Source organism: Dermacentor variabilis, chromosome 2 (genome assembly GCF_050947875.1).
Source record: "Dermacentor variabilis isolate Ectoservices chromosome 2, ASM5094787v1, whole genome shotgun sequence".
Taxonomy (NCBI): domain Eukaryota; kingdom Metazoa; phylum Arthropoda; class Arachnida; order Ixodida; family Ixodidae; genus Dermacentor; species Dermacentor variabilis.
This window is the reverse complement of record NC_134569.1, coordinates 256,330,287-256,344,613: the sequence shown is the minus strand read 5'-3', so window position 1 is coordinate 256,344,613 and position 14,327 is coordinate 256,330,287. Positions and strand designations below refer to the sequence as shown.

At 48.1% G+C, this 14,327-nt stretch overlaps 1 protein-coding gene across 14 annotated transcripts in view; it reads left to right on the top strand.

The window, feature by feature from the left end:
- faf (ubiquitin carboxyl-terminal hydrolase-like faf) overlaps positions 1 to 14,327 on the top strand; it is an 819,194-nt gene that overhangs the window by 793,166 nt on the left and 11,701 nt on the right. For all 14 annotated transcript variants that reach the window (XM_075682882.1, XM_075682878.1, XM_075682872.1 and 11 more), the window contains one exon: positions 12,893 to 13,039. In XM_075682882.1, coding sequence (XP_075538997.1) covers positions 12,893 to 13,039 — 147 coding nt within the window. The remainder of the gene's footprint in view (positions 1 to 12,892; positions 13,040 to 14,327) is intronic.

Sequence of the window (14,327 nt, the reverse complement as noted above, 5' to 3'; positions counted from 1 at the left end):
AGAGCTGCCTTGAACACATGCAAAAGCACTGCACCGGGACCTGACAGAGTCATGTATGACATGATCAGAAACTTACATACTGACACACAAATTACACTACTTACACTTTTCAACTCCATCTGGGACACAGGGTACCTTCCAACGGCATGGAAAGAAGCCATTGTGGTCCCTGTTTTGAAACAAGGGAAAGACCCTTCTTCAGTGGCAAGTTACCGCCCGATAGCCCTCACAAGCTGCCTGTGTAAGGTATCTGAAAAAATGATAAATCGGCGACTCATCCATTTCCTTGAACAAAACAAAATGCTTGATCCCTATCAGTGTGGCTTCCGAGAAGGGCGCTGCACAACTCACCATCTTGTACATATTGAAGGACATATTCGTGACGCGTTTGTACACAAACAATTTTTCTTATCGATATTGCTCGACATGGAGAAGGCGTACGATACAACCTGGCGCTACGGAATCTTGAGAGATTTGTCAGAAATGGGCATTCATGGTAATATGCTAAACGTAATAAAAAGCTACTTGTCCAATCATACCTTCCGGGTGAAAGTAGGCAATGTGCTGTCACGTCCTTTTACACAAGAAACCGGTGTACTCCAGGGTGGTGTGCTCAGTTGCACACTCCTTATTGTTAAGATGACAACACTTCGTGCTTCCTTACCACCGGCCATCTTGTATTCCGTCTATGTGGACAACATTCAAATAGGTTTCAAATCCTGTAACCTCGCAGTGTGCGAGAGACAGGTACAGCATGGTTTGAACAAGGTGTCAGGGTGGGCAGAGAAAAATGGATTCAAAATCAATCCTCATAAGAGTTCTTGTGTTTTGTTTACAAGGAAGAGAGGCCTGGTTCCGGATCCCTGCTTAGAAATGTGTGGACAACAGATACCTGTAAACAAAGAACACAAATTTCTAGGTGTCATACTTGACTACAGACTCACTTTCGTCCCCCACATTAAACATCTTAAAGAAAAGTGTCTAAAAACAATGAACATAATCAAACTTCTATCCCAGACTACGTGGGGTAGTGACAGGAAGTGCTTAATGAATCTCTATAAGAGCCTCATCCGGTCACGATCAGATTATGGTGCCGTGGTATATAACTCTGCCGCCCCGAGCACACTAAAGATGCTAGACGCTGTTCACCATCTAGGTATCCGCCTAGCCACGGGCGCTTTTAGAACAAGCCCGATTGAAAGCTTATATGCCGAATCCAATGAATGGTCTCTCCACCTACAGAGATCATACATCAGCTTTGCATATCTCCTTAAAGTACGCTCTAATCCTGAACATCCATGTTTTGATGCCGTTACCAATATGACGTGCGCTACACTTTTCAGTAATCGTCCCTCCATAAGACAGCCTTTCTCGCTGCGTGTGAAGGACCTTAGCCATGAAATGCATATCCCACTCTTCAAGCATCGCTTAATGCACCTAACCAAGCTCTTACCTCCTTGGGAGTGGCAGGTGATACAATGTGACATATCCTTTATAAAAGTTACAAAGCACGCTCCTGAGGCCGAAATCAGAATGCATTTCCTAGAACTTCAGTACAAACACTCCTGCGCAGAGTTTTACACAGACGGTTCGAAGTCAAATGCCGGGGTATCCTATGCAGCCGTCGGCCCATCCCTCTCGGAGTCTGATGTACTACATCCGGAAACAAGCATCTTTACGGCCGAGGCCTACGCATTACTCTCTGCTGTGAAGCATATAAGAAGATCAAAGCTTCCAAAAGCAGCAATCTATACAGACTCTCTAAGCGTCGTGAAGGCCCTAATGTCACTCTACAAACATAAAAATTCTGTATTCAATGAACTGTATTCGGTATTGTGTAAAGCGTACTCATCCAACCAGAATATCATAATATGCTGGGTCCCTGGCCATAGGGGAATCGAAGGTAACGTTCTCGCGGACAAGATGGCCACGTCAATCACATCGCAAGCTGTTAACCCTACCGCTGATGTGCCTGACACAGATCTGAGGCCTTCCCTACGAAATAAACTACGAAATCACTGGCAGTGCACGTGGGACGCGCAAACAAATAACAAACTGCACATTATAAAGCCCCAGTTAGGTTTTTGGCCCTCACCAACAAGATCTCGGCGAACAAATGTCCTATTCTGTCGCCTCAGAATAGGACACACATTCGGCACCCATAATTATCCGCTTACTGGAAGTGAACCTCCAACCTGTGGTAGATGCGGGGAGAGGCTGACCGTGCTCCACGTCCTTCTGGAGTGTCGGGAAGCCGAATCTGAAAGAATTAGACATTTTTCCTTAGCATACAGGCAGCACATTCCTCTTCATCCTGTAATGTTCCTCGGTCCAGAACCGTTTTTTAATACAGATACGGTCCTAGGTTTCCTAAGAGATGTGGTCCTTCATGTTATTAGTCCCATGCATTCGTAGCGCTTCCTTTCTTTAGAGGATGCTGCTGCGAAAATTGTTTTGCATAGCACATGCCTCCAGGCCCTTGTGTCTCAAGGGCTCGAAGGAGGCAGTAGTGCTCTAGCATTTCGTATAATCAGATATATTTTACCTATCGCATCATTCTTTTTAAATGCATCTACATGTTCATAGTACAAGTCATACGTCATCGCCATAATTTTAATATACAGATTTTATGCACTTTAGAGCGTATATTTTAGGGCCCTTTTACAGCCACGTCACACCAATGTCATAGTAATCATAATTACACTGCGAACCCACTACCACAGACATGGCGCTCTTTGGTCATACCTGGCCCTTGTGCCATAAAACCCCATATATCATCAACCGGGCAAGGGAACAAGAGTTCAAGATAGCAAGTCAGCCTCTAGAGTCTGTGAAGGAGTATGTTTACCTAGGTCAACTAATCACAAGGAACCCTGACCATGATAAGGAAATTCACAAAAGAATAAAAATGTTTTGGATCACATTTGGCAGACATTGTGAGATCCTGACTGGAAGCTTACCATTATCATTAAAAAGAAAGGTGTACAATCGGCGCATTTTACCGGTGCTGACATATGGGGCAGAGACTTGAAGACTGACAAAGAAGCTTGAGAACAAGTTAAGAACTGCGCAGAGTGATGGAACAAAGAATGCTGGCGTAATGTTAAGAGACAGAAAGAGAGCGGTTCGGATCAGAGAGCAAATGGGTATAGCCGATATTCTAATTGACATTAAGAGAAAAAAAAATGGAACTGGGCAGGTCATGTAATGTGCAAACCGTTGGATCATTAGGGTTACAGAATGCTTGCCAAGAGAAGGGAAGCACAGTTGAGAACGGCAGAAGACTAAGTGGGGCAATGAAATTAGGAAATTCGTGGGTGCTGGTTGGAATCGGTTGGCGCAAGACAGGGGTAATAGGAGATCGCAGGAAGAGGCCTTCGTCCTGCAGTGGACATGGAATGGGCTGATGATGATAATGATGACGATGATGAAAGGCATTCCTCAGTTTTCTTGTGGGCAGGACCGCGCACACGACGGGCTCTCAATCTTGTTTGGTCAGTGGCTTGTAGCTCTTCTTGTCCTTAGAAGCATGCCCAATGTGCTGTGCTGGATGCCAAAGTCATCTGCTGCCGTGGACTTGTTCTCGCCTGCCTCAACACACTGGATCACTGTAAAGCTCATTGCAAAGTCGAAGTTAATTCTTTACACTTGCACCAGCCATTGCCTGCGGAAAATGACTCCAAAATCGGAAGGAAGGAACGTTAACGTTCGAGGTAGCGTGCGGGCTAGGCAAGCAGCTCGACGGGCCTCAACTGACTGCATACACGGGGCGAGCAAGAAGCACACAAGAAAACGAAAACTTACAGTGATGTTCCATTTCATGAATGCGGGTGACATGCAAGCGTTGTTGTGACACTTCACCTCGTTTCTTCTTCGCTCAACGCCACATAGACTTTCCTGCTTTGCCGCATGCTCAGTGTACACTCCTCCGTAAGCACAATTCTCTTCCCCACCTGCAGGTGCCAGAAGAAGTGCACTTTGAGGTCTTCGGCATGGCACCACGTTCAATATATTGAATGTGCTGGTGAACAGCCGTTCTATGTACGTGTGCACTAGCCCTATGCATTTGCATGGGATTTTCAAGGGGATTTTACAGCTGTTCAATATATATAATAATTTGTTATATGTAGGTTCGATATATCTACGTTTTACTGTATGCTCAATTTGCAAAAAGGCCTTAACTTGTATGTGCGTGCACATTCTGCACTGCAGCGCTTGTTAGATGATTTCAGGTTCACTTCCTGGTGCTGGTGCTTCTTCTGCAGACTTGCACATAGGTATACCATATTGCAATTTTTTTTTTTTTTTTAATGTGAGAAAGGCTTTCCTCGGGTTCACAGGAGCCAGGATGAAGTGTCGAACGAGTCTTCAATCTTCATCACTACTACTACTATAATGAGTCACGGATGACAGTTAGTAATTATACGCATCAACCTTTGCCACCTTGAAAGCAGTGTTTGACGAGATTGAACTGTGCTATACATATACAGTAGAACCTCATTGATACGATCCCATTTAGTATGATTTCTCAGTGCCAATGTTTGCATTCAAGAATGAAAAAAATTACCCACTACAGTTGCGCTTTTATTTTTTTGTTACCAGTTGATACGTTCCCATAAAGCACAATCTTTCAGCAACAACATTCATTACATCCCTGAGCAGCAAATGTATGATACGTATTACACCTGGTAGGACCCATGTAAACAAGAGAAGGTGCGAGGTATGCGCAATCGAGAACACAAGCCACTACAGCAGCTTCTCTGCAGTACTTGCCTGCCCGTGTCACATCAAACGGCGGCATGCACTCAGTTTCTTATTCCAGTACCAGCAAATCTTTTTGTGGGTGATTGCATGCCGCATTCACAGCTATCGCCACTAACCCAACTGTGATAAGCATCTCAACCTATCTGTTTCGCAGTATGTGTGGCGTCATGCTACTGAAAACTCGTTGCACATTTTCATTAGGCAGTAACCCAAACACGCCACCATTCCCTGCTGCCTCTTTGAGGGCATCGCTTGCAGAAATAGAAGCAGCCCACAGCAACCGAAAGTTGGTATCATCAATGCACAGACAGTGTTGGATGTCACGTGATTAGCTAAGTTTGGGAAATGCTGTGTAGTTGAATTATTGAAGGGAGGGACAGCTTGGAACATTATCTTTGGGACAAGCGTTCATGCCTCCTGCTCCCAGCACTTCTCATCATGCCAGGGTTGTGACGACAAGTGCTCGCAGTCATTGAGTGAACACTCTTCACGTCTTAGGCGTTTTACCCCATGCCTTTATTAGTAAGCAGATGTTTACTGCAATTTACAATACCCATAAAGCTACGAGCCTTACTTCATTTAATAGTATAACACTTTCCTCTGTCTATCAATGCTTCACCTTTCAGGTTGTGGGGATGCGCAACTCTCACGTATCCCCTCATATGTTGTTTACTCGCATAGCTCCCGTCTCCTGTAACCCGGCTTTGCCGCGTGGCTTTACTGCTGCGATCGGTATGCTTGCAGGGTAGTAGGAGAGATAACGCGAGTGTTGCTCTGCTAGCGCCACCTAATGGCGGGATTACTTGGGTGCAAAAGGGAGAAGAATTGTCCTCTTTGGCTTGGGTTCGGCAAGCGGCACAGACATTATGCGCATGCGCCGATCCATGCTTCTGCGAGACGGTCTCACAAGGCTTACCCCGGTATGGACGAACACGATCGTTTGAACGCGCCACCGTTCGTGTGACCGTACGCGCGAACGACCAGGCGTTGGTGTCCAGGATGGGGCGAACATATTCACTCACTATCTGGTCGCGGTGAATTGGACTTCCTAGATTTGTCACGTGCCCATCGGCATGTTTTGTGGATAGTAACTCGGGTAGCAGGCATTAGTCTATGAAAGGTGCAATAAACTCCCTTGTGATTGTTTGCACTACTGTGTTGTCGTTCCTTTGTCCCAAGAGCATGGGTGAAAACCCCACATCTGGCTGCCCAACGTGGACCTCTTGGGGCATCGGACAATAGTTTTACCAGTTTTGCTTTGTTCGAGATCTTTGTTGGAACTGAAGTATAGGGATAGCGTGGATTTTGATCGCTAGCGTCGTCGGAGTGCTTTCTTGAGCGTGGCAACGATGGCTGTAGTGCATTTGAACTTTTCAACATGCTAAGCCTTTATGCAAATGATTTTTATAAACGACATTCATCGGTACGAGTGGGCGTGCTTGCGTGCGTGTGTGTGTGTGTATGTGTGTGCGTGCGTGCGTGTGTGCGCGTGTGTGTGTGTGTGTGCGCGTGTGTGTGTGTGTGTGTGTGTGTGTGCGCGTGCATGTGTGCGAGAGCCACGAGGTCTACATCGTGGGAAAGCGAGGCTTAGCGCCCACGGAGCAATTGGCAAACTTGAAGCGAGTTAGTACGGAAGCCTCATGGGTGGTCCGAATTTCTTATGTAAATAGCTTTTTCAATCTCTTTGACTTTGATGACGTCGCGGCTCATGGAGCTGGGTGGCCGCGGGCCACGGGTGCCGCTATGGGCTGACTGGTATTTCGGCCTGGCACCGGGCGCTCCGACATCGTCTGGGACGGTGAGTTCCGTCAACTTGGATGCTGTGTGCACCGAGTGGGCTAGGACCACCTAACAGAGCTGACGTCTCCTCGCTGCTGCCTGTGTTGCGCCCATTTTGCGTGTTGTTTTTTGGATGCCGGTTGCTATCAGGGTAGCGACGCTTTAGGCCTGAGGCTTTGCGAAGCCGCCTGTTGCACGCGGAGGGACACAACCTGGTGGACCGTGGCGTCGAGGTGCTGCACTTTGCTTCCCTCATTCTAGTTAGCCTTGCACAAATTGAAATTACTCATTCGACTCCAGGAAGTGAGCTTTGTTCACGTAAACTTAGCATCTGAGTAGCCGCCCGATCTTTTGCTAGCCGAGTTGAACATTGTACCACGTGGGCGATGCGCATGCAGACTTCCTCTCCCTTGCACTACTTCACTGTTTGCCGAGTGCGTTGAGTGTACACAGCGTGAGTGGAGTCGCCCCTGGTTTGTTGTCACCTGCACATCGTCTGCGCTGCTGACCCGGACTACGATCGAGCCACCCCGGGCAATGGTGATGCTGTGGCCGGTTTGGCGCAGCGACTTCGGCGGTCACCTGTATACAGCTCGCAACCCTCGGCGGCGGAGAAAAAAGCCGGCGGCCACCAACAGCTACTGCAGCTCTCATCCGCAGGGCACGTTGGCGCGGGCAACACTTGCTCGTACCGACCAGGGTGTCACCGTTTCCGGTGTGTCCTGGCCTGGAATCGTTCCGTCTAGTCTGTAGAGCTGCTGCTGTGACCAGCTGACGCTGGCGGTGTACCCAAGTATAATGTAGTACCCAAGTACCCAAGTATAATACAGCTCGCAACCCTCGGCGGCGGAGAAAAAAGCCGGCGGCCACCAACAGCTACTGCAGCTCTCATCCGCAGGGCACGTTGGCGCGGGCAACACTTGCTCGTACCGACCAGGGTGTCACCGTTTCCGGTGTGTCCTGGCCTGGAATCGTTCCGTCCAGTCTGTAGAGCTGCTGCTGTGACCAGCTGACGCTGGAGGTGTACCCAAGTATAATGTCGGCTCGCATGTTATGGACAGCGGGAACACATTTCCTCGGCATGGCCACTGTTGCATGTACTACCTTGTTCGCAAAGTACGCATTGATGTTAGACCGTGTGACATGTTTTGACGGAATATGTGGTGATTTAAGGTTGGGGGAATGTGGGGATGCACGACTCTCACGCATGCCCTGATATGTTGTTTTCTCGCATAGCTCCCGTCTCCTGTAATCCGGCTGTACTGCGTGTTGCTCTGCTAGTGTTGCTCTGCTAGCGCCACCTAATGGCGGGATTACTTGGGCACAAAAAGGAGAAGGCTCGCCCTTTTTGGCCGAGGGTCTGCAAGCGGCGCGGACATTCTGTGCGTGCGCCAATCCATGCTTCTGCAAGACTGTCTCGCGAGGCTTACCTCGCGACGAATGGACGAACACGACGAATGGACGAACACAATCGTTTGAATGCGCCACCGTTCGCAAGACCACATGCGCGAACGACCAGGCATTGGTGTCCAGCATGGGGCAAACATATTTGCTCGCTATCTGGTCACGGTGAGTCGGACTTCCTAGATTTGTCGCGCGCCCATCAGCATGCTTTGTGGATAGCAACTCGGCTAGCAGGCATCAGTCTCTGAAAAGTGCAATAAATGCCCTTGTGATTATTTGCACTACTGTGTTGTCATTTCTTTATCCCAATAGCACGGGTGAGAACCCCACAAGGTAGAGCTGCAACATTTTTTAGTAGCTTCGGCATGTACGTTTTCCCAGATGGTATGTTTCTCTCTTAATTTTTTTTCCTAGAACGTATGAGCCAGGTTCTACTTTAATGCCGCCTCAGCAATGGTGTCTTTTCCTAGCAACAGATGGCATGACTACCCTTTTTGATGGCGTTCTCAGTAGTATTTCTTCCCTGTTGTTGATGGTCAACTTTGTTTTATTTTGAACAAGACATACGAACATTTTAAATGAGCATGAAATAACCTTACAGAAAGCCTGTTTGTAATGGTTATTTCTGTGCCAAGTTAGACGGGAGATGGGGCAGTGAGAGGTAGAATAATCCCTCATTAAACGAAATCGCTTTACTCAAAATATCGCTTTATTCTAAATTTCTTCTGGTCCCGACCCAAATGCAGCAGCATTATAAGCCGCATTACTCGAAGCGCATGAAGAGCTTGACCTGCTTAGAGCGAAGTGGCGAGCGGAAGCATTGGCAGCGGCAACCCTTTTGCGCATGCAGTGTCAAATTAGTGCCGCCGGTGAATTAGTCTCATGCAGGGACAGAACAGGCCACAAACGTACCAAACCCACGGCTGATGACCGCCTAGTAACGGGTACCAAGCGAGTGCAGAGTGCTCCCAGCTGTTTACTGCGGAGTAACCATGTCGCAGCGCGCCCATACCATTAATCTCGGTCGCAGTCGCATCGCTGGTGCCCCCCGTGATAGAATCCACACGAAAATAAAGCGATGCCAGAAAACCCGCGGTCTCTTGATTACTGAAAAGTGGCCGAAAGATTGCAGGCAGACTTGTACCATAGCATTCCATGGGGTGCGTTCGAGGAGCAAAACTTTACCGCTCTTTCTGGAGCTGAAATGTGCCAAAAAGCATACAAAAAGTGTCCCTCAGATTATAAGTGCCATGTTCAATGCCAGGAGCTACGGTGACAAACTGGGAAGACGACTTTGGGGAAGCCGGTCTAGAAATTTTCTTGCCGCTCACCATAATTGGCCTGCATCGCAATAAAACACTGTCTCTAGTTTCATTGCACATTTAACGGTGCAAATCGATCAATAACTTGCCGAAAACATGCAAAATCCAGGCGTTGCCAGCGGCGAGTCAGGCTGTCAACATGGCGGGTCAACGCAAACTGGTATTTCTCCGGCGATTTTCTCAAGCCAGTGATACTCGATTGGCACCATCCAACTTTACACAAACAATCTAAATGCATGGTAGGGTCATTGAATTTTGTCCCTACACATTTGTCAATGGCGTGGACGTGACAGTGCGCGAACACCAACACTCGAACTGTAAAATTAGCACAGTGTCGTCGACACCGGTGCGCCGAAAAACTCGTTTCGCAAACTTCATGGCTGCACATCTCGGGAAAAAATTTCCCAGTGATCATGCAAAGCCCCTACTGCAAAACCGCTCAGTTTTCACGATCGCATTGCATACCCACGATGAGTGGCTAATCGTTTTTTGAGCACAACAAACACAACCTCACACTCAAGCCGCAGCATTCGCAGTGCTTTCTAGCACGATCCGCTCGTAGTCTTCCGTGGCCTCCGCACCCCTCCCTATAAAAGCGGCCACTGCTTTCCCCTTCTCATTCGCTCTCCAGTCTGCAAGCCATTTGGACGCCAGTCACTCCTCTCACTCGCCTTCACGTCAAGTCCTCACCTCCTCGCTGCCAGTTTCGACTCCACTGCTCCTCCAAAGCTGCCCTCTTCCGGCCTGCCCTCTCGTGCACAGTCTTCCACCAACGGGTGCCCCTCCACGGTTCCTGCTTCTTGGTCTCCAGAACTCTAATCACCTTCCTTCCACTACACGTGAAGCTGATGACAAGCCCGCGATTACAACCGTCACCATCACCAGCGCGCACTGACGAGGAAAGCAAGATGCCCTGACGACATTTTGAAGCTTCCACCTTTTGTGTCGCCTGCTGTGTTCAGTCACTTTGGCACCGACGGCGTGTGCATTTGAATTCGTGCTGCAAACCATGTGATTGTGTGTAATTAAGTGCTTCGTTAGGCATGCCTCACTTGTGCTTTTGTGGTCTACAGTGATAAATGGCTCCGTCTGTCTCTGGGCGAAAGTGTCTGACTTTGGAGCAAGAAGTTCTGCTGATTAAAAAAGTGGAAAAGGGCGGCCAGCAGAAAACGTCGCAGAGGAATTTGGCATACCGCCATCTAATTTATCAACTGTATTGAAAAACAAGGAAGTTGTGCTGGATGCCTTTGAAGAGAGCTTCTTGGCAAAGAGAAAGGGGAATTTTCGGAATACCCCGAAGTGGAAAGTGTACTTCTACAGTGGCTGAAGAATGCCAGGAGTGCAAATCTCCCCATGCATAGACCTGCACTAACTGCAAAAGTGGACGCTCTCGCCCTCCAAATGAGCCATAAAGATTCCAAGTGCAGCAATGGCTGGCTCGAGCGGTTCAAGAAACGGCGCGGCGTGACCTCGAAGTCGATCGTTGGCGAAAGCGCAGTCGTGAACCGGGATACTGTAGACGTATGGTGCCAACATCGGCTCCAGATAGAGAGAGAAGTTTAATGATACGAAATGCTGGGAGGTCGGCCTGAGGTATATTCCTCTAGCCAGCTACTCGGCATTGCGGGAAGGGGAAGAGGGAGAGAAAGAGGGAAAAAAGAGGTGCATGATGGGTGACGATGACGATAGAAGGAAGATGTAGAAGATATGGCAAGCAATTTGGCATGCTCAATATCTACAATCCAGGCCAGTAATTTTTAAAAAGTTCAGTAATGCCTGGATGGCCTTCAAACTCGATTGAGCATCTGGCCAAGGGCCTAAAATAACATCCTCCGACAACGGTGCGCTGTCGAGATGCTTAAGGTTGTTGTCCAACCTTTCACGCTCTTCCACGTACTTAGGGCAGTCACATTGCACACCTCACAGTATGGAGACTCGGTGCGTCGCATGAGGTGCACGTATCCGCGCGTAAACGCTACCCCCAGCATTAGTCTGTGCAGAAGACTGGCATCGGCTCCAAGCTCTGCTTGAAAAGTATGAAGACAAAGACATCTACAACCTAGATGAGCATGTGTTGTTCTACAAGATGCTACCAAATCGCATTCTCACAACCGCGGGCAGATCCTCATCCGAAGAAAAACACAGCAAGGAGCCTGTCATGGTGCTGTTTAGTGCCAATGCAACGCGTGAGGACAAGCTTCCCTTGTTGATACTGGGGAAGGCGAAGAAGCCTCGGTGCTTCCGAAATGCAAATATTCCCAAGGAATGCATCTACAAAAGTAACAAGCGAGCATGGATGACTGCTGCTATTTTTGAAGACAATGTGTGCCTTCTGGATAAACGGTTCGATGCAAAGAATTGGCAAGTGCATTTCGTAGTTGACAGTTGTCCGAGCCACGGGAAGATCGACAACCTCAAGACGATCGCTGTGGAATTTTTGCTTGCAAACGCAACCGCAGTGCTGCAACCGATGGATCAGGGCATCAATGAGACCACCTGAAAGCTGTACTGCAAGACTCTTTTGCAGTGCATGCTCACAGCGTGTGACGCCAGCAAGAGGTAGGTACAACATTGATTTGCTTAGTGCAGTCTGTTCGCTGAATTTTTTATGGAAAGAACTCGCACCTTCGAAGGTTGCCAACTACTTTGCGCATGCCAGCTTTTCCAGCGTTGTCGTCACTAACCCTGATGATGACCAGCCTGACGGCGACCAGACTTGCAGCGATCTGTACGAGGCTGTTCATAAAATTGCTAGCCAGGAGGTAGAAGGCGACTTCGAGACATTCGTGTTGGTGGACGCTACTGCTCCCATGGTCGTCCCAGTGACGGATGCAGAGATACTAATTGACATTGTCGATGGCCCCGACAAGGACGAAGAACTGGCGGACGAAAAGCCACGTGAAGTGCCAACTATGGTGCAGATGCGGGAGTACCTACACCTGCTGCGAAATAAGGTTGAATGCATTGGCGACAACCACTGCCTCATGCATTGCTTGGTCAAATTAGAGCAGGGGTTGCTCGGGCCTGTTAAGAACGTGAAACAGCCAAAGATTACTGCCTTTTTTGCACCCAAATAAAATTTTGCTTCACTGAATACATTGTATATTGACTTCCTCGCAGTTGTGGCACAATTAAAGCTTGACTGCTTTAGCTTTTCTCAAGTGGTCGCTTATATCAAATTACCAGTTACAACTAATATTTTAGCCGTCCCGCTGACTTAGTTATAACGAGGGATTACTGCAATTGTTTCCTGTGATTCAGCAATGTCTAATTCTTCTTGCTGTAGTGTTAAATATCTTCAAAATTGTATGCAAGTGACAGTGTAGCCGCACAGGACAAATAGTAAGTGTTACAATTGCATAAAGTGCGAAAACTGTGTATTATTTGTTTGAACCTTTTCACCATGTACGACCACCATGATGGAGTACACAAAAAGAAACCTTGTCTCGTTGCCATGTAGCCCGTATAAGAGCCTCACTGCTTTGCTCGATCTGAAGGGCAGCAAATTCAAAGGCTACATTGGACAAGCCTCTCAAGTACAGAGGGAGCAGCATGAATGTTCTGTGCATAGCACAGTTTTATGAGGAGTGCCTAGACACAGGTGTGTTTCTTCTGTCCTGCAGCGCCCTTACGGAGCTGGCAGCCAGTACGGCTACAGCCAGTGGTCGCCACCAGCCCAGTCCAACGAGACATCTAATGGCTACTTTTTGGAACGATCTCACAGTGCCCGACTGACATTGTCGCGTGCCATCCAGCTTTGCCCTGAAGAGGTGAGTACTTTGGTCCAGTTCACTTCAGCCTGGTGATTGGTTTTACTATTTGTGGCACTGCTGGGTACACTTTTAGAACAGGAAAGCTACAGGCACTGCGAGGACAACACAATCACCGATTTGCTTAGAAAAGCACAGCTATCTGTGCATGCTCCACGAATATCCGAAGCCTTCCCGTAGGCAACTTGCTCTTTCAGGTGCCTTGCTCTTGGTTTCACTTGGGCTTGCGCGCATGCTGTCAATAAAGACAGCCGAGGTAGTCGAGCTCCATTTAGAACATTCACACACGAGGTTTAGTACAAGATGCCTCAAATATGTCACGAGTAGGCTTGTGCAAATATTCAATACCTTCAAATACAGTTGAACCTCTGGGTATCGATGTCTGTAAAGTCAGCACTTCATTATATTGTAATTTGACCTTTTATGCATTTAAGTACAGTTGCCGATAGATTTTCTTATATAGAAGGGGCCGTGAAATCTTCCCCATTATTGGGTAGTTGGAAAAAATTCATTTCAATAAGGAAAAAATATTTCGTTGAACATGATAGTCACCAATCAAAGGTACGATATCATGCGGTGTCAACAATATCTTCAACATTGGCAGTACAAAGCGCAACCTGCGATGCTTTCGCGTCCACTGCACTCCCGCGGCTGATAGTGTCGCCTGCAGTAAGTTGACGCTGTCATTAAAAGCGCTGGCAGCGAGGAGCTTCGTGTGCTTCTCGCTTCAACGGGTCTCAGAAACTCAAGGTTACATAACCTCCAGTACTAAACGTGCAGAGAGACAATGCACATGATGCCCTGCCATCTCGACATGCCCACTCTTTGCATACACAGCTGATTACCTATTTTCGCATGCCGGTGGGCTGCACTCAGTCACACTGATGGCCCTGCACCACCACATCCGTGCTGAAAAAGGCGACACATGCCAACCTTTCCCTCGCTCCTTCCACTGCCTCATGCATGCTCGATAGCGTTACGGCAAGCTTGCTCCCCTCCCCCGTTTCCCCTTGCTTGTGCAGGAAGGCGGCGCTTGACCATCCTTTTCGGCTCACCCTCGCCAGCTTTCCGTTGCACCCAAGGCATGCAGTGAATGCCTCCTATAGGGTACAGTGCGCCGGGTGCAATAGGATCTTATCGGACTTGGACTTTATATGGAATATGACATTGCTCCGCTTCAGTGGTCACTCTTGATCACGCTACACATGATTTTAGATATGCGTGTGAAGCAACCGCAAGTAATTCAACCATTTGACCATAAGCGTCGGCACCAGTTTTCATTTGCCGT